General features: G+C 58.5%; 1 protein-coding gene across 8 annotated transcripts in view; it reads right to left on the bottom strand.

Moving 5' to 3' along the window:
- RAP1GAP (RAP1 GTPase activating protein) overlaps nucleotides 1–23,723 on the bottom strand; it is a 200,268-nt gene that overhangs the window by 164,990 nt on the left and 11,555 nt on the right. For 3 of the 8 annotated variants that reach the window (XM_005281706.3, XM_005281712.3, XM_065575355.1), the window contains one exon: nucleotides 8,618–8,653. The exons of 3 other annotated variants lie outside the window; for them this stretch is intronic. In XM_005281706.3, coding sequence (XP_005281763.2) covers nucleotides 8,618–8,653 — 36 coding nt within the window. Of the gene's footprint in view, nucleotides 1–8,617; nucleotides 8,654–10,407; nucleotides 10,725–16,936; nucleotides 17,076–23,723 lie in introns of those variants that run through there. 2 more of the 8 variants (XM_042856255.2, XM_042856254.2) reach the window with 2 other exon arrangements.

Raw genomic sequence — 23,723 nt, 5'->3', positions numbered from 1 at the left:
TCACGCAGTTGTCACGGAGTGTGGGGGAGTCAGGGCCCTGCACCCCTCTTCCTGAGATTCACTGTGACTCTCAGCCAGCCAGTAAAACAGAAGGTTTATTAGATGACAAGAACACAGTCCCAAGCAGAGTGTGTAGGTACAACCAGAACTTGGGGTTCCCTGCGTTGCACCACCCAACCCAAATGGAAATTAAAAAATTCTCCCCCCTCCCCTCTCCTTTGTTCAGTCTCCCGGGCAGAAGGTGTCACTTCTCCCAACCCCCCCCCCCCCCCCCCGGGCTCAGGTTACAGCTCAGGTAGCTTCCTTCAAGGGAAGTCCCCAATCCCCAATGCAACTTCCCTGCAACATTCCCAGGTCAAAACTACCCCGCTCCCTGCTCCGTCACATCTCTCCCCCCTTTGAGACTGAACTGAGCAGGGTCACTCTGACCAGTGACCTGGGGAAGTTCAGGGCCCCCTCTCCAGGACAAAGCATCTGCTGTCAGGTTGGCACTTCCCTTCACATGGACCACGTCCACATCATAATCCTGCAGGAGCAGGCTCCACCGCAGGAGCTTGGCGTTGGCTCCTTTCATCTGGTGCAGCCAGGTCAGGGGAGAGTGGTCGGTGTGCACGGTGAAGTGTCGACCAAAGAAATATGGCTCTAGTTTCATAAGGGCCCACACCATGGCCAGGCATTCCTTCTCGATGGCCACGTAGTTCTGCTCCCGGGGTAGCAACTTCTTGCTCAGGTACACGATTGGGTGTCTCTCCCCCTTTTCATCCTCCTGCATTAACACCGCCCCCAGTCCCGTGTCTGAGGCGTCGGTGAACACCATAAAGGCCTTGTCAAAGTCTGGGTTTGCCAGAACTGGGCCGCTGACCAGATCCTCCTTCAGCGCCCGGAGAGCCTGCTGGCACTCCTCGGTCCAGACCACCTTGTCTGGCTTCCCCTTCTTGCACAGCTCAGTGATAGGGGCGGCTATGGAGCTAAAGTGGGGCATCAACCTTCGATAGTACCCTGCCATCCCAATAAAGGCTTGGACCTGCTTTTTGGTTTGCGGAGCGGGCAAGTCTCTGATCACCTCCACTTTGGCTGGTTCTGGCTTTAGGCAGTTGCTTCCCACCCGGTGACCTAGGTAGGATACTTCAGCCATCCCCACCTTGCACTTCTCAGCTTTTATGGTCAGCCCAGCCTCCTGGAGTCGGTCCAGCACTTGTTTACCCTGAGACATGTGACCCTCCCAGGTCTGGCTAAAGACACAGATGTCGTCAATATATGCCATGGCAAAACTCTCCATCCCCCTCAGTAGCTGATCCACCAGGCGCTGGAAGGTGGCTGGCACTCCCTTGAGGCCGAAAGGCAGGGTCAGGAACTCAGAGCCCCAGAGGGGTGATAAAGGCCGATTTCAGCCTGGCATCTGCATCCAGTGGCACTTGCCAGTAGCCCTTTGTAAGATCCATGGTGGTAAGGTAGCGAGCTCCTCCCAACTTGTCTAGGAGCTTGTCAGGCCTGGGCATGGGGCAGGCATTGGCTACAGTGATGGCATTGAGCTTCCGATAGTCCACACAGAACCGGATCGACCGGTCCTTTTTGGGGACCAGCACCACCGGCGAGGCCCAAGGGCTGGAAGATGGCTGGATCATCCCCAAAGCCAGCATGTCATTGACCTCTCTTTCCAGGTCCTGAGCAGTTTTGCCTGTGACTCGGAAGGGGGAGCATTTTATAGGCGGGTGCAATCCTGTCTGCACCCGGTGGACAGTCAGATTAGTGCGTCCAGACTGGTTGAAAAACAGCTGTCGGTACAGATGCAGCACCCCTCTGATCTCAGCTTGCTGGGCCGGGCTCAGCTGATCAGAGAGGGGAATTGCTTCCAGGGGGAAACCAGCTCTTATCCCAGGGAATAAATCTACTAAAGGGTTATCTTTCTGCTCCTCCCAATGTCCACACACGGCCAATACCACATTCCCCCTGTCATAATATGGCTTCATCATATTCACATGGTACACCCGGCAGTGGTGTGCCCGGTTCGACAGCTCCACCACATAGTTTACCTCGTTTAGTTGCTTGACAACCTTGAAGGGCCCTTCCCAGGCGGCCTGGAGTTTGTTTTTCCTCACAGGGATGAGGACCATCACCTGATCCCCGGTGGCGAAGGCACGGGCCCGCACTGTGCGGTCATACCAGATCTTCTGCTTCCTCTGGGCTCCGGCCAGATTCTCCCTGGCCAGGCCCATGAGCTCGGCAAGTCTTTCCCGGAAAGTCAGGACATACTCCACCACCGACTCTCCCTTGGGAGTGGCCTTCCCCTTCCATTCGTCTCTCATCAGGTCTAGGGGCCCCCTTACCCGCCTTCCATATAACAGTTCGAAAGACGAAAACCCGGTAGACTCCTGGGGTACCTCCTTGTACGCGAACAGCAGGTGAGGTAAGTACTTGTCCCAGTCCTGCAGGTGCTGGTTCATAAAGGTTTTTAGCATTATCTTTTGTGTTCCGTTGAACCTCTCCACCAGCCAGTTGGATTGGGGGTGGTATGCTGAGGCCCAGCTGTGCCGGACCCCACATTTCTCCCACAAGCACCGGAGTAGGGCCAACATGAAGTTGGACCCTTGGTCTGTTAAGACTTCCTTGGGAAACCCCACTCGGCTGAAAATGGTCAGCAGCGCATCTGCCACAGTGTCTGCTTCGATGGACAATAAGGGCACTGCCTCGGGGTAGTGGGTGGCGAAATCTACCACCACCAGAATGTATTTCTTCCCTGACTGGGTCGTCTTGCTAAGAGATCCCACTATGTCCACGGCCACCTTCTGGAAAGGCTCCTCTATGATGGGCAAAGGCCTCAACGCCGCTTTCCCCTTGTCCCGGGCCTTCCCCACCCTCTGACAGAGGTCACAGGATTGGCAGTAGTCGGACATTGGTAAAGACTCCAGGCCAGTAAAAGTTCTGTAGCAGCCTCTGCCTGGTGTGCCGGATTCCCTGGTGCCCTGCGAGAGGGATCTCATGGGCCAGGTACAGTAGCTTGCAGCAATACTTCTGGGGTACCAGCAGCTGCCTCCTGATCCCCCAGGACTCCATCTCCCCGAGGGGAGCCCATTCTCAGTATAGGAACCCCTTCTCCCACAGGAACCTCTCCTTGCAACCTCTCCTCATGGTCTGTACCACACTGAGGTCAGCCAGGTCCCTTGTCTTCCGCAAGGAGGGATCTTTCGGCAACTCGGCCTGGAACTTGGCGGCTGGAGAAGGAACGGGGACCTGCTCCCTCTCGTCGACTGGGTTGGAAGCCACAGCCACCCCGAGCCTTGTCCTTGGGTGTTCCCTCCCCACCAGGGTAGGGTTCTGTGCCTCTGGTGTGACATCCTTCCCAAGGTCAGGGCGTAGTGCCCCTCGCCGGCTCTGGCTACGGGTCACGACTAAGGCATTCTGGGGGTTGCTTGGCCAGTCCTCTAGGTCCCCCCCGCCCCCCATCAACACCTCAGTGGGCAAATGGTGGTGCACTCCCACGTCCTTGGGGCCCTCCTTTGCCCCCCATTTCAGGTGTACCTTCGCCACGGCACCTTGAATGGGGTCCCGCCCACCCCCATCAGGGTCAGGAAGGTGTTGGGTATCACCTGATCTGGAGCTATCGCCTCGGGCCGGGCCAGTCTCACCTCACCGCCCGTATCCCAGTATCCATAGACTTTCCTCCCATCCACCTCCAGGGGAACAAGGCACTCGCTCTGCAGGGACAGCCCCGCGCCCACTCTGTAAACGGAGAACTTTGAGTCCGGAGTATCCGGCCCCGCAGAGAAGCTGGCCTGGGGCACTTCTCTCTCTTGAGCAGTTGATAAGCTGCCAGCCCCTCTTGCCTGGGAAGCCTGCCCCTCGTCCGTCTGGGCCTCTACCAAGTTAACCCGGTGTTGGTTCGGTCTGCTCAGTCTGTCCTTGAGCTTGGGGCACTGGGCCCGAATGTGGCCTCTTTGGCTGCAGTAATAGCAGCTCATGACCCATTGGTCCCCTCGAACCGGTCGGTTGTCCCTGACGCTGGGCATTCCCCGTGGGAGGGGATTCCCCATATTCCCCCTTTGGGAGGTCCCCGGGTGACTCTCTCTCTGCATCGCAGCGGGCCTGTTCCTTTGGGACTCCTCCCTGCCACCCCCTGACCAGCTCTTCACAAACTCATTGGCCAGCCGCCCTGCGTGTCGCGGGTTCTCTGGCTTTTTGTCCCTCAACCACAGCCTCAGGTCGGATGGGCACCGCTCATACAGTTGCTCCAGTACCAGCAGTTTAAACAGGTCCTCCTTCGTCTGGGCCCCATCTGCCCGCTTGCTGGCGTATCCCTCCATGCGGACGGCTAGTTGCAGATATGAGATGTCAGGGGGTTTATCCTGACTCCGGAACCTTTCCTGGTACATCTCAGGAGTCAGTCCAAACTCATGTAGCAGGGCCTTTTTGAATAGTTCTCCGCCCCTTCCAGTTGGCGGTACAATGCCACGGCTTTGGGGTCCAGTAAGGGGGTGAGAACCTGGAGTCTGTCCGCAGGATCAACCTGGTGCAGCTCGCAGAATGTCTCAAAGGCATCCAGGAAGTCATCCATGTCCTCCCCCTCCTTATGCTGGGCCAAGATGCACTTATCAAAGCTCCGTGCAGTCCTGGGTCCCCCCTCACTCACCACAGCCGGGGGCTCGCTGCCCCTCAGCCTCGCCAGCTCCAGTTCATGCTGCCTCTGTTTCTCTTTCTCCTCCTGTTCATGCTGTCTCTGTTGTTCACGATCTGCCAGCTCTCTCAGTTTTAGCTCTTTCTCCCATTCCAGCCACTTCCGCTCCATGGATGCTGAGCGTCACCGTGAGGATCCCCTGCTGGCCGGCGAGCTTTGTTGGGAGGATCCCCTGCTGGCCGGGGGGGTCATGGTGCCCTCGGTATTTGCTGGGCTCCTCCTCACCCTTCCCCAGGCATAATAAGGAGGGGTATCGGGAAGCCCTCAGCAGCCGGCTGACCACTCCCAGCTGGGACAGACACTGGTGCCTGCGCTACATCTGCCAGGCTGCTTCCCTCAGAGACAGGGATCAGTTCATTCGAGCGATCTCCCTCCTCCAGCTGGGCAATGAGCTGTTCTTTGGTGAGCCTCCCACTGTGCAGCCCCCTCTGCTTGCACAGCTCCACCAGGTCACTCTTAAGCCGCGTGGCATACATCTTCCTGCTGGCCACTCACAGGCCTGGGTGCTCACCGCTCCCCACAGTTTCCAGGGAGACCCCTAGTGTGCCAGCCCTTCTTGAGGTCACCATCTCTCTGCCAGGGTCGACTGCAGACTCCTCTGCCCTTGGGACCACTCGCTGCGATCCCCCGGGGGACCGTTACTGCAAAAGTCCTTCTCGCTGATCACACACTCCCAGGGGTGAATCGCCCCCTGAAACCGTCCCTCATTGACTCTTCAGAACACCTGGTCCCCGTCAATCTCCCTTTGTTTTACTGCTTCCCAGTTGCTTACGGCAGGAAGCGCCGTCCACGGGGTGCAGTAGATCCTACCACTGCCACCAGTTGTCACGGAGTGTGGGGGAGTCAGGGCCCTGCACCCCTCTTCCTGAGATTCACCGTGACTCTCAGCCAGCCAGTAAAACAGAAGGTTTATTAGATGACAGGAACACAGTCCCAAGCAGAGCGTGTAGGTACAACCAGAAGCCCTCAATCAAGTCCTTCTGGGGGGTTTAGGAAGCTTAGACCCCAGCTTAGGGTTCCCTGTGTTGCACCACCCAGCCCAAACGGAAACTACAATAAACTCCTTCAGCAGCTTTCTCCCCCATCCCCTCTCCTTTGTTCAGTCTCCCGGGCAGAAGGTGTCACTTCTCCCAACCCCCCCTCCTGGCTCAGGTTACGGCTCAGGTAGCTTCCTTCAAGGGAAGTCCCCCATCCCCAATGCAACCCCCCTGCAACATTCCCAGGTCAGTCCGCCACGCTCCCTGCGCCGTCACAGCAGTATTCAAGATGTGGGCGTACCATGGATTTATACAGAGGCAATATGATATTTTCTGTCTTATTATCTATCCCTTTCTTAATGATACCCAACATTCTATTTGCTTTTTTGACTGCCGCTGCACATTGAATGGATGTTTCCAGAGAACTATTCACAATGACTCCAAGATCTCTTTCTTGAGAGGTAACAGCTAATTTACACCCCATCATTTTATATGTATAGACGTGATTATGTTTTCCAATGTGCATTACTTTGCATTTATCAACATTGAATTTCATCTGCCATTTTGTTGCCCAGTCACTCAGTTTTGTGAGATCCTTTTGTAGCTCTTCATAGTCTGCCTGGGACTTAACTATCTTGAGTAGTTTTGTATCATCTGCAAATTTTGCCATCTCACTGTTCCCCCCTTTTCCAGATCATTTATGAATATGTGGAACAGGACTGGGCCCAGTACAGACCCCTGGGGGACACCACTATTTACCTCTCTCCAGTCTGAAAACTGACCATTTATTGCTACCATTTGTTTCCTATCTTTTAACCAGTTACCAATCCATGAGAGGACCTTCCCTCTTATCCCATGACAGCTTACTTTGCTTAAGAGCCTTTGGTGAGGGACCTTGTCAAAGGCTTTCTGAAAATGTAAGCACACTATTTCCCCCTGGCCACATGCTTGTTGACCCCCTCAAGGAATTCTAGTAGATTGGTGAGGCATGATTTCCCTTTACAAAAACCACGTTGACTCTTCCCCAACAAATTATGTTCATCTAACTGTCTGATAATTTTGTTCTAGTTTCAACCAGTTTGCCCGGTACTGAAGTCAGGCCTGTAATTGCCGGGGTCACGTTTGGAGCCCTTTTTAAAAATTGGCATCACATTAGCTGTCCTCCAGTCATCTGGTATGAAGCTGATTTAAATGATAGGTTACAAACCACAGTTAGTAGTTCTGCAATTTCACATTTGAGTTCTTCAGAACTCTTGGGTGAATCCCATCTGGGCCTGGTGACTCACTGACTGCCTATGGGGCCAGGCCCGCCTCCTGTCCCTGTGTCTCGCCTCCTCCAGCTGGGAACTGGGGGTCAGATAACACCAACCTAACCCCCCCCATTCAAAGCACTCTGAGTTCTAGAGCCCAGTGCCCTGATCCAGCAGAGCTCCAGGCCCAGCTGATGCCATTGCTGCGGAGGGGGGAGGGAGAGAATCTCTTCCTAGCGCAAGTACTTATCCAGCCCTAGGATTATGGTATCCGAGCGCCTCACTAATAGCAGGGCATAGCTGTTACCCCACTGTACAGATGGCAACTGCAGCAGAGAGGCTAAGGGACAGGCCCGAGGTCACACGGGAAGGCTGTGGCAGTGCTGAGGATTTCCCAAGTCTTAGCTAGTGCTCTGGCCACTAGGCAGCCCTTTCTCCCCTCTGAGTGGCTCTGTGGTGCTTCAGGGAGCCCTGGGAGCTCAGAGTCTGCAGCTCCCGTTCCAAGGCAGGAGACCGTCACCAATGGCGAAGCTAAAGCCTCCCCCATGCGCTGCGGGGGAGGAGGGTACTATGCGGTTAAAAACCCAGAGCAAGCTGCCCCTTGGCTCCCCTGGGGCTCCGCGACATCAACACTCCAGCTCTACGGTGCCACCTAATGGCTGCCTGGTCCGGCCCCCATAGGGCCAATGCAATGCTAGGCTCAGGGGCTGACATGCAGCTGGTGCGGGTCAGCGTGCACCCAGGCCCCAAGCCGAGCCCTGCCCTCTGGAGGCCACCTCCTGCCCTGTACAGCGCATGTCACAGGAACCTGCCAGGACCCAATGTGGCCAATGCCCCTCAGGCCCATGCCAATGCCAGACTCTGCCAAGCTGGCAGCATCCCTCTCACAGGGACAATGCCCCTTTCAGCTTGGCACCGCCCAGGCACCCAGAGCATCTGGGAGGTGGCCAGGGAGCTAAGTGCCCATTGTCGGCTCTCCGGCTGCTTTGGCCCCGCTGCAGGAGCCCTGCAGGGGATGTGCCCCTGGCCCTCACGTCCAGACTCCAGCTACGAACTTGGTCCTAGAAATCCTTGTCCTGCCCCTCCCTTCACTCCAACCCTGCCCTGCCCCACACACTGCCACAGGCAGGTCACTGCGGGCACTGAGCCAGGCAAGCACCTACCACCTATCCCTGAGTGCTGGCTGCATGTTTGGAAACCCGGCCCCTGCTCATTCCGCACAAACAGTGGCATTAAGACCCAGGATCCCACGGGATCCTCAGGGCCCCTGGCATAGCCTCAGGACATCTGCTCTACTGCAGCTCCCATTAGCCAGGGGCAGAACAATTGTCACTGGAATCCTTCAGCTCAGCCATTCTAGAGCCAACTCAGCTCCTCATGTCGTGTCCTGAGTAACTAGTCCCAGCCCCTCCCTGCGCCCCCGGCAGCTGGCTCTGAGCCCACCCCAGCTCCCTGCAGCCCCCCACGCGTGGCTCTAAGCCCACCCCATCGCTGTGCCCCACAACCCTGGGTGGGCTAGGCCTCTTGCTAATATCTCTCTGTCCTTCCAAGTGAGGGCTCCAGAAACTGCCCTGAGAGCCACAACACTCACAGCCTCCCCGCACCCCCGACAGCCTGAGCCCCTGGCCGCCCCATGCCTCAGAGAGCCCCATCTGTCCCCACTCCACCCCGGCCTCCTCCAGGATGCAGCAAGGACCACAGGGCCGTCACCTACTCACCGGAGGTGTCTGTGATAGATGAATGACTTGTCCACCCTGAAAAACAAGATGGAGAAGCCAGTTAGACGGGTGGCCATGTCCCTAGGGGACAAGGGCCCCTCCAGCCTGCAGGGCTCCCTCATCCATCCACATCACCCGGCTGGTGACCAACGGCCTCCAGGGGGACATCGGGGCTGCGAGGAAGGGGAGCTGTGTCTGGAGACCTGGAGAGCAGGCAGGGAGGGGCAGACAGCTGCAGAGAATGCTCTCTCGCTTGTGTGTGAGGGGATGGGCAGTCAGGGCTAGCCACGCAGGGCAGCACCAGGGGGCGAATGGGACTCGGGGAGCCACAGGGGAGAGTGTCTTGCAGGCAGTGGGAACCAAGCAGGGAGAAGAGTGATCCACGCCAGGCCTGTAGCCAGCTGCACCGTGTGGTGGAGCTGAGCTGAGCTGAGCGGAGGAGGCAGTGAGCTGGAGGGAACAAACCTCAGGCCCAATCAGCCAAGCTGGCAGAGAGAAGCCGCGAACCCAGGCAGAGAGGGCACCAGCACCAGGGAGAAGCAGGCCCAGAGAGCCAGCTCCCAGGCCCTGGCATCGGGCAGGACTCAGCTCAGCAGGGCTAGAGGGCTTTGGAAAGGCCAAGCATTCTCCCCATGACCCCACAGCTTGAGGTGCTGGGACCCCTCCAGGCCAATCCCACGCTCCCTACCCCACACCCTTCACGCCCACTGACCACAGTGAGCACTCCCAGGATTGGACCCTATTGAATTGTGGCTGGTGCTTGGGACCGTCTTGGAGAAAGGGCTGGATGGCCAGGCCTGCTTATTATTAGCCACCATTCATCCAGACCCTTCACAGCCCCCCACTCTACCCTGTTCCCTTCCCCCAGAACTTCCCACCATCCGGGGGGAACCTCTCAAACACGCCCTGGAGCCGCCAGCAGCAGCAGGGGAGAGGCAGGGGCAGGGAGCTGGGCAGAATGGTGCCTGGGTGGGATCCTGGCCCAGTCTCATTCAGTCCGGAGAGCCTGGCGAGCCATTATTACTGGGTATGTTGAGGGGGCACATAAAGGCCACAATCATGATCCAGGCCCCCATTGAGTTCGGTGCCGTGCAAACCCCAACAAAAAGCCAGTCCCTGCCCCTCCCCCGTTCCACTGCCTGCAGCCCAATCTGTCTTCAGAGCAGGGGTAAAAACAAGTCTTGTGTCCTGGAACCTGTCCAGCCAGCTCAGGCATCAGGCAGCTTCCTGTGCAGCCCTGGGTCTGGCTTAAACAAGACACTGTCTGGAAACACACCATGGACACTGCTTCCCCCAGCAGCAAGCTCGTCTCCAGAGGCTGTTTCACCTGGGAGGAACCCGCCCCGCCCCACGACTGAGACACAGACCGCCTGAAACGCAGCCACCTCTGGCATGAGGCACAGCTAGGGTGACCAGATGTTCCAATTGTATAGGGACAGTCCCAATTTTTGGGTCTTTTTCTTATATAGGCCGCTATTACCCCCCCGTCCCGATTTTTCACACTTGCTGTCTGGTCACCCTAGGCACAGCAGCCAGCGTGCTGCAAAACACAGCAGGGAAGCGATATGCTGAGCCAAGGCGCTGAGGCAAACCCCAAAGGGGCTTGGAACAGCCCCCAAGCCAGCCTGGCCTGGGCCTTCATGAAAATGGGGAGAATTTTAAACTTGGAGGGCCAGATCCTTAGCTGGTAGAAATCAGCATTGTGCCATTGACTTCAGTGAAGCAGCAGCAATTCACACCAGCTGGGGTTCAAGCCCATTGACTTCACTTGTGTTACAGCCAATTCTCACCAGCTGAAAATCTGGCCCCTCATTTCCTCTTCTCCATGCCCTCTGGCTGCATCTTCCTGGTCTCAGTCAATAACCAGACTAGTGAGTTTCCAGTTTGTTTCTAGTCAGTTTCACTTCCAGATTCTCCTGTAGGGCTCTGGGGGCTGAACACCCAGAGGAAGGGTTAAATCCCAAATCAGAGTTTTGTTTTAAGGTAACGAAGCTCTTCCTAGCCTCTTTGGTCTGGGTCTCTGGGGATTGCTGGCTGCCTCCTGGGAGGGGGCCCTTCTCTTTCCCAGGCAGGGCTCTTGACTCCGGACCGGAAGCTTAGGCCTGGTCTAGATGAGAAAAGAGACAACAATTTAACTAAATCAATGCACTGAAATTGGGGCAAACTCCTTAATGCTGATGCACTTAAACTGGCTTAACCGTAGCTGACGGCACTTCAGCTTGCATCAGTGAATAACCCCATTAAGTTAAACTGATTTATACAAGGGTTAAACCAGGTTCAGTGCATGCATGTGTGAGTGGCTGACACTGAAAACTGATCGGGGACTCCAAAGCTAAAAGCAGGAGTTGCTGCAGCTCTCTAGTGGGGTTGTAACAGACTCAGGCCCTCTGCAAACACTGGGCACAGCTGGGGAAGAGATTTCTCCATTTAACTAGCTCAGTGCAGTTAAACTGGGGCAGCTTTCCTCATATGCATCAGGCATCAGCCCAAAGCCCCCCAGCTGCAAGGTGGCAGAGGGATTAGCTGTCGCTACTGGTCTCACTCTTGACTGAAGAGACTGATGCTGAACTGGGGGCAGGTCACAATAACGCCAGCTGAGCTCAGCTAACAGAAGCGTGGCAACGTTTCCCAGTCCCGGAAGTGCCGTGGACACTTGGTCAGGCAGCAAGACAGGCAAAGGAGGGTGTTACGGGTGCGCCAATTCCTCTGTCATTAGCACTGAGTGGGCAGTGCAGCGTGTGCTGGGCAGGGCTGGGGCTGGAGACACTGTACGAAGAGCAAGGAGCTGGCAGTGCAGTGCAGTGGCCGGAGCTGGCAGGCAGGAGCTCTGGAGTCTAGCTCCAGATCTAAGTGAGGCCGACACGGCGAGATCGCACAGGGGTGTGACAAATCCACCCTGAGTGATGCAGTGAAACCCACCTAACCACCGTGTAGACAGCGCTAGGTTCTTCCCTCAACCTAGCTACTGCCTTCGGGGAGGTGGATAAACTGGGAGAGCCCCTTGGACTGGGCAGTCGCAGCGTGCCAGCTGGCACGGGGCAGTGACTAAAATGCACCCTAACAACCGTCACTCCCCAGCAGTGCCCCAGAGCTCACTCCAGTGAGTTCAGCGTGTGGGGCTGTGCCCACAAGTGCCAAGGTGCACATGTGTGGGAGGGGGGTAGCCTTGGTGCGAGGCATTGCGCAGCTGTGCTCAGCAGTTGCCTAGGCGACAGTCCGCACCCCACCTGGTGCATGGAGGAGCCCTTCTGGTGTTTGCAAGGCAAGGTGCCCTGGAGAGGCAGGTACGTGCTAATGTGCCTGAGCCCCCGCGGCCTGGCGATGTACAGAGGGTATCCTGGCAACTAATGCACTGTGAGCCCGGCCCCAGAGCAGTAAACACATTCCAACCAGATGAGGGTGAATTTTCATTTCTCCCCCAGCCCCGCCTAGCCTGGCTCCATTCCCAGCCCTTCAGAACAAGACTGGGGGTCATGGGGAATGATCAGCTGAACACGAGCTCCCAGGGCAACACCCTGGCCAAAAGGGTAATCAGGGACCTGGGTTATGCATTCAAATATCTCGAGTAGGAGTCGAGAGGTTATTTTACCTCTGTGCTTGGCACTGGGGTGCCTGCTGCTGGCATCCAGCCACAGCTCAAGGAGGATGCTGATAAACTGGAGAGGGGTCAGAGAAGAGCCAGGGGAATGATTAAAGGGTTAGAAAACCTGCTGTATAGTGACTGACTCACGGAGCTCCATCCATTTAGCCTAACAAAGAGAAGGTTCGGGGGTGACTTGATCCCAGCCTGTAAGTACTTACGTGGGGAACAAATATTTCATAAGGGGCTTGTCAGTCTGGCAGCGACAGGTCTGACCTGACCCAGTGGCTGGAAGCTGAGGCTAGACACGTTCAGACTAAGGCGAACATTTTTACCAGTGACAGTAATTAAGCATTGGACCAATTCACCGGGGTCGTGATGGATTCTCCATCTCTGACTGTTCTCAAAGCTCTGCCCTAGGGATTACTGTGGGCAGGTCTCTGGCCAGGCCTATCCAGGGGTCTGGCCTGGTAACTAGGGGGCGTTGTAGACAATGGAGTCAGCGTCAACCCCAGTCTAGCTCTAACATCTCTCAGCAGAGGCACAGCAGGGATAGATAGGAGCGCTGGCTGGGGGAGCTCCCAGGGAGCCAGTTCTTGCCCTTGCCAGTCCCAGGCCTGTGTCTCTCTCCATTCCCCAGCCCTTGTAACACCAGCTCTACAGTGGGGGCAAGCTCAGAGCCACTCCCAGAGTAGAATCCCTCCCGCCTCCACCCCAAGAGATGGGATTTCCAGCCACCTTTGTGCAATGGGGGAACAAGACCTGCCAGGTGCCTGCCCAAGGAAGGGTGCCAGTTCCCCATTGGTGGGGCTGAGCCCGGCGGGCGAGGCAGGGCCAGGAGGCCAGGCCAGGGCTGTCCAATCAGCTTGCACCTCGCGAACAAGGGACCGAGTAGTACCCGCACTGATAAGGCCAGTCTGAGCCCCAAACAACTTGTGGCATCTCAGCTGTGGTCAGACACGCCTGGGCCGGCCCAGGGCTCTCTGCTGACCAGGGCAGGGTTCAAAGCAACACAGAGGTGAAACGCTACAGCTCCCAGTGGGTGTGTCTGCACATGCCCCACCGCACACGGTCACGGGGCAGCAGCACCGGCCCCAGTGCTCAGCGATGGGAGCAACCCACCTTTGTGCAAATCCAGCAGCACCCCTTAATCCACTGTTGCCTGCTCGGTGTCTCCAGCACCTTCATTGCAGAGGGTGGGCTCTGGGACAGGCCCTTGGAGTCACAGCACAAGTGTGGGGTCCCTGCCCTGCAGGGGAAGGGCCGCACCCAGGCACTTCCAGGCAGCAAGCCAGAGCCTGCAACATTTAGGGATGGGGTCCTGAGGTTCCCTGTCTGGGACCCACCAGCCTTTGGAGACATCCAGATGCTGGAGGGTTTGGGCCAGGCCCACCCAGCCCCCAGTGGCCACACAAGAGGCAATCAATCCCTGGCACTGCAGCGATTATTTTCCCATGTCCCCAGCTCTGCCCCAGTCCCTAGCCAGGGGCTGGCGCTGCAGTGTGTATGCTGGCAGCACCTTTCCAGGGAGCAGCACGGCTGGGGCCATGGGCGCTGGGGCCAGACACAGGCGGGCGCTGGGAACTGATGCTGCACCTCCAGGCTCAAGGGGCGGCTGGAGCCCCATCCTGGCAGACAAGAGTCCCCAGCCCAAGTGCCGGTGCCTGCGGGGCGCATCGGGAATGAGGGCGAGATGCAGGGTCTAAAGGCTCAAGGCCACCAACTGATCACAGGCCAGGGCTGACCTGGCAGGAACCTGTTGTTTTAGCCCACTGGCTGTACTGCCCTGCATTTAACATAGCCTCCCATCCCCCAGCACAGCCCCCCATCCCCCCCAGCACAGCACCTCCCCCCCACAAGCACAGCCCCCCATCCCCGAATTTCCCCTCAATCCTCCAGAGCACAGACCCTGATCTCCCCCACACACTTCAGAGCCCCCATCTCCTCCAGTGCACAGACCCGCCCCAGCCCACTGCCCTGCACACACTGGCCTCCTCCAGCCAGATCTCCCCAGGCCACCTGATGAGTATCCTCCAGCCCCCTGGCTCCCAGACTGGCTCCAGCCCCAGGAGGCACAGTACTCCTCGTCCAGGTGTCACAGGGCTTGGAAGTGACTCTCCCATAACGCTGGGCCCAAGCCCCTCAGCCTCGAGGCAGCAGGCCCATTGTCCAGCCCCGTGGGCAGCCCAGTCCCGGCTCCCTGCCAGGGCCCATGTGCTGAACGAGAGCCATGATTCAGCAGGAGGAAATCACCGCAAACAGCATCGGGGCAGGCGGCCCCCTGAGCCAGGGCAGGCAAGTGCTGCATGGACCACGCAGCTCGGCCAGCGCCCCACAGTCCTGATCTGCAGCGCCCGGCTAGCCCCGCCCTGCCCCCCCCAGCTCTGCTGGGCCCCTCCATCCCCCGCCCACAGCGCCACCCTGCTCCCAGCTCTGCCAAGCCCCTTCATCCCTGCCCCCCCCAGCTCTGCCAGGGCCCCTCGTACTGTTCCATTGCCAATTGCCCTGTGCAGTGCTGGTTAATGGCTCATGAGGGCAGGGGGTTAATCCGTGTCTGGCCGGCGCTGTGGTGGGTACAGCAGGGTCTGAGCACCCAGTGCCATCATGATTACTGGCTCACTGCAAGTCTACCAGCCCCTCCAACCTCAGTCCACTGCTGAGCTCCGAGCCTGCCCCCAGCTGACTCTGCAGGGCCAGGTCCTAGCCCGCTGCTGGGACCCACATTCTGACGCTGGCCAATTGCCCCGTCATCAGCCGCCATCTCCGTTCACAGCTGGGACGCGCTCACCACAGCACGCGACCCCATCCCCTCCTGAACCCACAGCAAACCCTCCCCCGCCACGGCCCCAGCCTCTGGGAGAACGGTGCAGCCACAAGGGACCTTCCTGTTATCTCTATAGGCAGCTCCTTGCCCTGCTCTCAGACCCCTCCCAAGAACTAGGGGGTGGGGCCAAACCGAACACCCTCCCCCCCTTTCTCTTGCAAGGACCTGGGTTTGAATCCTGACCCAGGTTGCAAGTGAAACGAGTTTGCCGAGCTGAATTTCTACAGAATGCCCCCCGCCCCGTGAGAGAGAGAGCGAGCATCTGAGGGACATGCAGGGCTGGAGCTAGCGCTCAGTCTTTGGAGGGCAGATGCAGAAGGAGGTTTAAAAATTCTCTTTGACTCTGACACCAGCACTTCCCACAGCCCCCCAAGCCTGAGGCGCACCCCCAAACCTCAGCTGAGCCCTCCACCCCAGCAAGCGCCCTCCTCTATCTGGGCCTGTTCACGGCTGACTCCCACCAAGCGGGGACACCTGCCCAGAGAGGAGGCAACCTCAGATGGGGTGGTTGGGAAGAGGGACTGAATCTAGGCAGGGAGTGGGGTCCAGTGGTTAGAGCAGGGGCTGAGAGGCAGGACTCCTAGGTTATATTCCCCAGCCGTCACTAACCTACTGGTTTGGTGCTCAGACTAGGTCATCAGCATGGTCTCTTCTCAATGCATGATGCCCACCCACCGCATTGCCAGCACCCTCCAGCCCAGGGGCACCAAGAGGAGGGAATGAGGAAGGCAAGGGGGGAGGGATAGCTCAGTGGTTTGAGCATTGGCCTGCTAAACCCAGGGTTGTGAGTTCAATCCTTCAGGGGCCACTTAGGGACCTGGGGCAAAATCAGTACTTGGTCCTGCTAGTGAAGGCAGGGGGCTGGACTCAATGACCTTTGAGGGTCCCTTCCAGTTCTATGAGATAGATATAGCTTCATAGATAGATAGATAGATAGATAGATAGATAAGTGTCTGAGCGGGGAAACTGGGGCCCAGAAAAGGAACTTGCCGATGGCTACATGGTGAGCCAGTGGCCATGCAGAGAATAGAACCCAGGAGTCCTGCTGCTGAGTCGTGGGCTCTCCCTATATGGGCAGCTTCCTTGCCTGGAGGGAGACTGCTGAGTGGTACAATCCCTGCTTCTCTTCTGAGCTCTGGGTGCATGGGCACATCCCACACTCATTCTCCTGCTTGTCTCTCACAAATTGTCTGTCCTTAGTCCCCAGGGGCTGTGAGCCAGACCCCCCGGCCCATGCCCAGCCCCTTGCACCCAGTGCAGAGAGCTCACAGGCTCTTGCTGTCTAGCTCCCTAGTGTGTGCAAACACCTGCACTGTCAAGCAAGAGACACCCCCACCCCCACCTGTCTGAGCCACACAGGTACGGACCTGACCAAGAGTGCAGGGGCAGAGCTGGAATAGCAGGTACTGCCGCAGGGCAGCAGCACAGGAAGATCACAGAACCAGGGGAAGGGTGGCCAGAACTGGACTAGTAAAGCAGGCAGGAAATAGGCTGGAGATCAGGACTCGCAGAGCTGGGGGGGGGGAGCCCAGGGCTGCAGGTCAAGATTAAGGGGTGCCAGCAGAGCTGTGTGTGGGGAGCAAAGGGCTGGGATAGGAAGGGGGCTGCGAGTCAGGATTGAGGGGTACCAGCAGAGTTGCTGGGGGAGCTCAAGTCTGGGTTAGAAGGGGGCTGTGGGTTGGAAGTGAAGGGCACTGGCTGTGGGGAGCCCAGGTCTGGGGTAGCAGGGGGCTGCAGGTTGAGAGTGGGGGCACAGACAGAACTGCATGAGCAACTTTGCCCAGCCCCCGTCCATTCTGCCCAGCTCCGTTGCTCTCATGTGTGTGGGTCTCAGGGACCCCTCCCTTCCCACAGATGCCGGGTGCTCCCTGGGTGCAGCGATCCCAGGCGAGTGGCCCTGTGCGGGGGCACCTACCCTCCGTAGGCTCCAAAGGTGAAGCTCCGCTTCCTGGCGCTCATGCCGGCAGGCGCGGGCAGGCCAGCTGTTGGAGCTGGGGACGCCAGTGACAGCCTGTCCCGATCGCCGGCTGCTGCAGCTGCAGAGTCCAGAGCCAGTTACGCTACCGGCCTCGCCTCGCTGCCTCCCCCGCCCCCTCCAGCTTCTGTCCCGCCCAAACTTTGCCCGGCTCCAGCCAGCACAGACAGGGCAGGCCCTGGCTCTGCCAATGGGTAAGTGTCACCCAGCAACCCAGCCGTGCCTCGCAGGGCCCCTGAAGCAGGGAACCACCTGGAGCAGCTGGCGAGGAGCTGCCCAGGGAGCCATTAACTCCACGTCTCCACTGGGCACCAGGGAGCCCATTAGCTGAGCGGGGCTGGTGACAGCCATTCACTCACGGGAGCCTCACCAGCACCAGCCATTTCTCATGGGTACAGAGACCCCAGCCCCCTGTCACACCATCACCAATGGGGTCTCGGCCCCAGCCAGACCCGCTCCTGGAGGGTTAGCACCATCAGCACAAGGAGCCACAAGCAGGGAGCGCTCTCCTCTAGGCCACAGCTGGTCCCCAACCCGGCGCTGCTGTGAGCTTCTCCAGGGCAGTATCACAAACCTACACACTGGGCATCACAGCATCCAACTGGAGAGAGGGAGCTGTACAAAATGGGGGGGGTGAGGTGCGCATGTTTGGGGGGATTACACAAAATGTGGGAGAGCCTGGGCATATTTAGGGGGGCTGCACAGACCAGGAGGGGGGCTGGGCGTGTTTGGAACCCATTGACCACAACCCCCAGGCAGCGTGAACCCAACAAGCCTGTGGATTGTTCCCAGGGGGAGGCGGGTGAGTGGAGGGAGGGAAGGGATACTGGCAGCCCTTGTTCTGTGCCCCAGGGCAGCGCCCACTCGGCCCAGCTCGGCTCCTGGGGCGCCTGCCAGGCTGGGCGGGGGGGGGGGGGGAGTGAGAGGCCAGGACGGGCCCAGCAGGGAAATCAATTGGTGTGGGAGCAGAGTATCGGGTTATGTGGCTGCCAAGCACCGACCCGCCCAGCCCCCAACTATACAGCCCTGCACAACCCCCCCCACACACACACTATATTCCTACACACATGCACAAACACACTGTACCCCCTGCACAACCCTACACACACATAGTATATCCCCTGCATGCTATTCACACACACTGTACCCACTGTAAATCTTACACAGACACACACACACTGTACCCACTCCACGACCCTCCACACACACACACTGTACACCCCTGCATAGACACACACACTACTTTCTGCATACACAGCTGCACAAGCCTGCTCCACACACTACCACCTGCACAACCTTACACCCCTACACAACCCTACACACCCACAAACACACACACTATATCTTCTGCATCATCCAAGACACACACACTGTATGTACTCTGCACACCCTACACACATACTATATCCTCTGCATTATCCTATACACACACATTGTATCCCCTGCACAACACTCCACACAGACACGCACAATACCTCTGCACAACCCTATATACACACACACTATACACCCTACTCTCCACTATACACTCCTTCGCAACCCACACAATCCCCTTTCAACAGCCCCCCACATTATACCCTCCAGCACAACACACAAACACTATACCCACACACACACACTATACCCTCTGCACCATTCTATATTCCTACAGACACACACAATCCCCCTGCATAACCCTATACATCCTACACAACCTGCCACTGTACCCTCCTTCACAACCCACCTACACACACACACACACTACGCCCCAGCACAATCCCCCCCACACTATGTACCCTGCACAACCCCCCCAACACACACTATACCCCCTGCAAAACTCCTCTACCCACACTATATAACCCTTGCACAAGCCCATCACACACACACACACACTATACACCTGCAAAATTCCCACAAATACCCTCTGGCACAACCTATACAAACACTACCCCATACACACCTCCCTGCAGAACCCCCCTCCACAAACACACTATAGCTCCCTGCACAACATCCCATCCACACAGTATACCCCCAGCACAACCTACATGCACATACTCTGCCCTCTGCACACATACCACCCACACTTTACCCTCTGCACAACCCACCTACACACACCCACACTATCCCCCCGCAGAACCTATACACACATACCATACCGTACAGCACAATCTAAACACATTACACCCCCTGCACAACACACACACACTGCCCCCGTGTGCCCCCCACTATACCTCCTGCACAACCCCTCCCACACCACACTACACACACAATACTCTCTGCACACACCCCAGCACACTCACACACCCTACCATAGAATCTCAGGGTTGGAAGGGACCTCAGGAGGTCATTTAGTCCAACCCGCTGCTCAAAGCAGGATCAATCCCTATACCCCCTGCACTCACACCCCCCCAGCACAACCCCCTCACCACACACACGCACACCCCCACTGCTGCTGGCTTCCCACACAGCAGCACACCACAGCCCATGTCAGCCACCTCACCGCTGGGCACCCTGATTCCTGCTCTGTCCGCCCCGGCACCCTCCCTGAGCTCCCCCGCCCCTGCCAGCACCTCCTGGCTCTGTCCTGCAGCCAGGCGAAGGGGCCCCAGCAGCCCCCACAGCCTGGCTGTGGCTGTGTCCAGCCTCACATGCTGAGCAGGGCCCTGCCCAGCGGAGCCTGGTGTGAGGAACTGGGACTGTTCTTAATGTGGTCTTTGAATGCTGAGTGGGGAGTGTGGCTGGGACAATCTGCACTGGGGGATGGGAGACTGGCCTTGAGGGAAGATACCTGAGCATGTAAGGTGAGAACCCAGGAATGGGGTTGGAGCCAGGTGACACCTCTGCCTGGGAAACTGGACAAAGGCTGGGGGAGGAGCCGGGGAGAGGCTGGAGGGAGTTGGAGTTTCAGGAGCTGGCTGGTGTAATGGAGGGGAGCCCAGACGCCCCTGGGACCCCAAGATGGACCTAACTGGGGGGGGGGGTCCTGTTGGCTGTACCTGCAAGACCTGTCTTGGACTGTGTTCCTGTCGCCCAAATAAACCTTCTGCTTTACTGGCTGGTTGAGAGTCCTGGTGAATCGCAGGAAGCCGGGGGTGCAGGGCCTTGTCTCCCCCCACACTCCTTGACACCTGGGCACAGCGCTAGCAATACCCCGAGTGCACACAGAGCACTGGGAGCTGCTGCGTGAGACATCACACCACGGCCCGGCCCATCCTCAGTCACTGGACGTCTCATGGCCCCTTCACATTCAGGGCCAGCCCTGGCCTCCTGCCCAAATCCCAGCTCAGGGGATATCCCCGTCCACCTCCCCAAATCAAGCCTGGTGGCAGCAGCAGCAAGATGGGGAGTCGCAGTTGCTCAGTGTCCTATATCATGGTGTTGCTATGAGCTGTTAAACAGCACCCCAAAAGTGGCTGCACCTCAGTGGCTGGGAAGGCAGAAGCTCCTTCTGTCCTGGAGGAATCCCCATTAACACTCATGAGACTCATGCAGCTCCGAGACATCCCCTCGCCCCCAGACACACAGGAATAGCTCAGGGCTGGGCAAAGGGGCTGGCCTGAACTCCGAGAGAGCCATCCCTGCCCTGCTGCCATGGGCTCAAGCATGGCCCCCTGCCCCCCACTGAGTCTGGCCCCTGACAACTCAGGCTCTATCCGCCCAGGTGAGAGCCCCCTTGTATGTTACACATGTGGAGTAAGTGCCTCTGTGCCAGCCCCATCTCTTCCCCTCTCCACACCCAGCATCCTGCCATGCCAGCGTGCCTGCTGCTGGGGCACTGGCCTCACGGGGCGCAGCTCCAGGGGGCACTACTCAGAAGCCAGGGATCATTAACGAGCCAAGGTTCCTAACGCCGGCTCTCCAGCCTGGGTGGGATGTGCAGCCCAGCGAGGGGAGCAGTGCCACCAGCTAACGCTCCAGGGGGCAGGCTCACACCTGTGGCTGCTTTGCCCTTCCCTTGCCAGACCCTGCCACTGCTCCCACGGCAGGGGCAGCACCAGAGACATCTCAGCCCCCAGGCCGGAGGTGGGGCCATGCTGGCCCCTTGCTGTCACTGTGCCCAATCGCTGCCTCTGTGCCCAATCGCTGCCTCTGGGAGATGGGGCCACCGGCAGAGCCTCCGTTCAGGCCTGGGGCCCCGACTCCAGCGTGAAAGAGACCAGGTGCCTGTTCTGCTCACCTGCCTCCCTGAAAAGCAGGAGCAAACCAGCCTTGGGCTCACTAAGGGCAGAGCCAGGCAGCCCCAGGAACCACTGAAAGCAGAGTGGTGCAGGAGGGGAAGGAACCTCCCAGGCCCCCAGGCCAGCCCCCCCCGCACTGAGGCCTTTCTGCTGGAGAAGGTGGATTTTAGCACACGTTAATGCTGACTGCTGCAATGAGAAGGGGGAAGGGGCCTGGGGAGGCACCTGGTCACATGGGAGTGGACAGCTGTGCAACAACTGGATCTAAATAAAGGCTTTGAAACCCCACCCCTAGGACCTCACTCTCTGAGGCTGCTTCTCAGCTGCTGGGTGGTAGGGATGGTCTCTGTGTTGCACAGGGGCAGGGTGGCAGGGGAGGGGGGAGCGAGTGCATTCTGACCCCCCTCTCAACTACTCCCACCAAAGCCTTTGAAAATAGAGCCAACCTCCCCTCCAGCATGTTCTCAGGCCCCCAGTGCCAGCTCAGCCACTTGAAAAAGCAGCAGCAATCAGTGGGGCTCCTCTGAGAAGCAAACGCAGTGAGCGAGTGGCGCAGTTAGAGACCGTAATGGCCCAGAATAAATAACCCTGGGACTGGCTAGATAACCCGGGGTGCCAGGAAGGGAGGTGCAGCCGGAAGGGGTGTGAACCCAGAGCATCTCTCCGATAGTGCAGCACACACACACACACACGTGCACGAGCCAAATCTGCCAGGCACTAGCTCACGTGCACGTATACAAGCAAATGAGCACAATCGTACAAACATGGGCATGCCCCTCCCTCCCCCACGCACTCACGCTGAGGGCGTGCTGCTTCCTGCAGCGAGGGAAGGGGCTCGTCAGTCATTAGCCCATCTCCCCCAGAGGCGGCAGCTAGCTCAGCCTCGCAGTGTGTATGCGGGGGAGCGACAGTTCTCAGCCCTGACTGATGCAGCAGGGTCACCCAAAGTTGTGGGTGCAGAGCAGGCTGGGCCTCAGTGACACTCACCCGCAGGCATGGTCATATGCCCATGCATGGATCACACACGGGCCTCACACCCCCTCCCATAAACAGACACAGACAGCCCAATGCACATGCAGACACGCTGCACAATGCAAGCCTGGGCAGGTGCAGGCACGTGGCTGGGGCCCCCCTCCCCATCTCAGCACCGTTGTTGGACCATGCCACGCCACTGCCATAAGGACAATGAGGTGTCAGCAGAACAGCCCCTTCTCCCAGCCCAAGGCAGCGCTGCCTCCCCACCCCAGGGGGAGCGGCTGCCCCTGCAGGGCCTAGTCAGGGCTGCAGGCGCGGAACAGGTGGCCAAGGGCACCCTCTGCTGCACAGACGGCGAAGGAGAGGTGGGAGCAGCGAGGGCTTTGCCAGCACCCTGGACAGCACCAAGCTGCCTGGGGGAGTGTGTGTGTGTGTGGGGGGTGGGGGGGGGGGGAGAGACTCGGGCTCGTGCCCAGCCCTCCATGTTTGCTTGCAGAGCCAGGATTTCCTGAGAGCCCCCCGCTGTCCATAGTACAAGGCCGCTGCACGGTGACCTGCATGGAGGGGCAGGCGCACAGGGACCAGTGTCTCCATTAATGGCCAGCCACGTGCCATGTACTGGGCTGGAACTGACCATGAAACTGAAGAGTGGAGAGGAATCCACCCCTGGGGTCCCTGAGTAGACAGCCGTGGGGGGAGGGGGGCTGGATTCCCAGATCTCAGCTTGAACCAGGCTCTTTCCCAGCTTCTCCTCTCCACCTTTGCCTTGATCTCCTCTTCTCCTACGTCTCCCCGCAGCCAGCACCCCAGCTGCCCCACCCCAGCTCCCTGGGTCAGTCGGGGCTGTGGTGTATCCGAAGGATCTCTGCAGCAACCCCCACTGCTGTCAGCAGGGCGGGCTGGCTCCAGCAGACCTGGGGGGATGGGACACAAAGAACCTATCTATCGTCTCGTTCACTATTGAGACACCAGTGCCGGTGCCCCATTGGCCCACCATGCTGCCGCCAGTGCCCGCGGGGCAGACGCTCAAACAAGCACTTTAGAAGGGGGTGGCCAACCTGAGCCTGAGAAGAAGCCAGAATTTACCAGTGTATATTGTCAAAGAGCCACAGTAATACGTCAGCAGCCCCCACTCCCGGCACCTCCCACCCACCAGCAGCCACACTGATCAGTGCCTCCTCCTCCCGATCAGCTGTTTCCTGGAGTGCAGGAGGCTCTGGGATGGAGGGGGAGGAGCGAGGGCACGGCAGGCTCAGGGGAGGGGGCGGGAAGGGGTGGAGTGGGGGCAGGGCCTGTGGCAGAGCCAGGAGTTGAGCAGTGAGCACCCCCGGCACATTGGAACATTGGCGCCTGTAGCTCCAACCCTGGAGTTGGTGCTTATACAAGGAGCCGCATATTAACTTCTGAAAAGCCGCATGTGGCTCCGGAGCCACAGATCGGCCACCCCTGACTTTGGGGGTTTCTCCCACGTTGCCCCTCGAGCCCAGCAGACGCTACGTAAACTTCCACCAAGCTCTCACTGTCCACCTGCAGATCCCACCTTAACAAGCCCGAAGGGTGGTTGGGCAGCGGGTTGCCAAGGGCACTGCCTGGCC

This window comes from Chrysemys picta, chromosome 21 (genome assembly GCF_011386835.1).
Source record: "Chrysemys picta bellii isolate R12L10 chromosome 21, ASM1138683v2, whole genome shotgun sequence".
Classification (NCBI taxonomy): Eukaryota; Metazoa; Chordata; order Testudines; family Emydidae; genus Chrysemys; species Chrysemys picta.
Note: the sequence above shows the minus strand (reverse complement) of the source record. Positions and strands in the feature narration are given on the sequence as shown.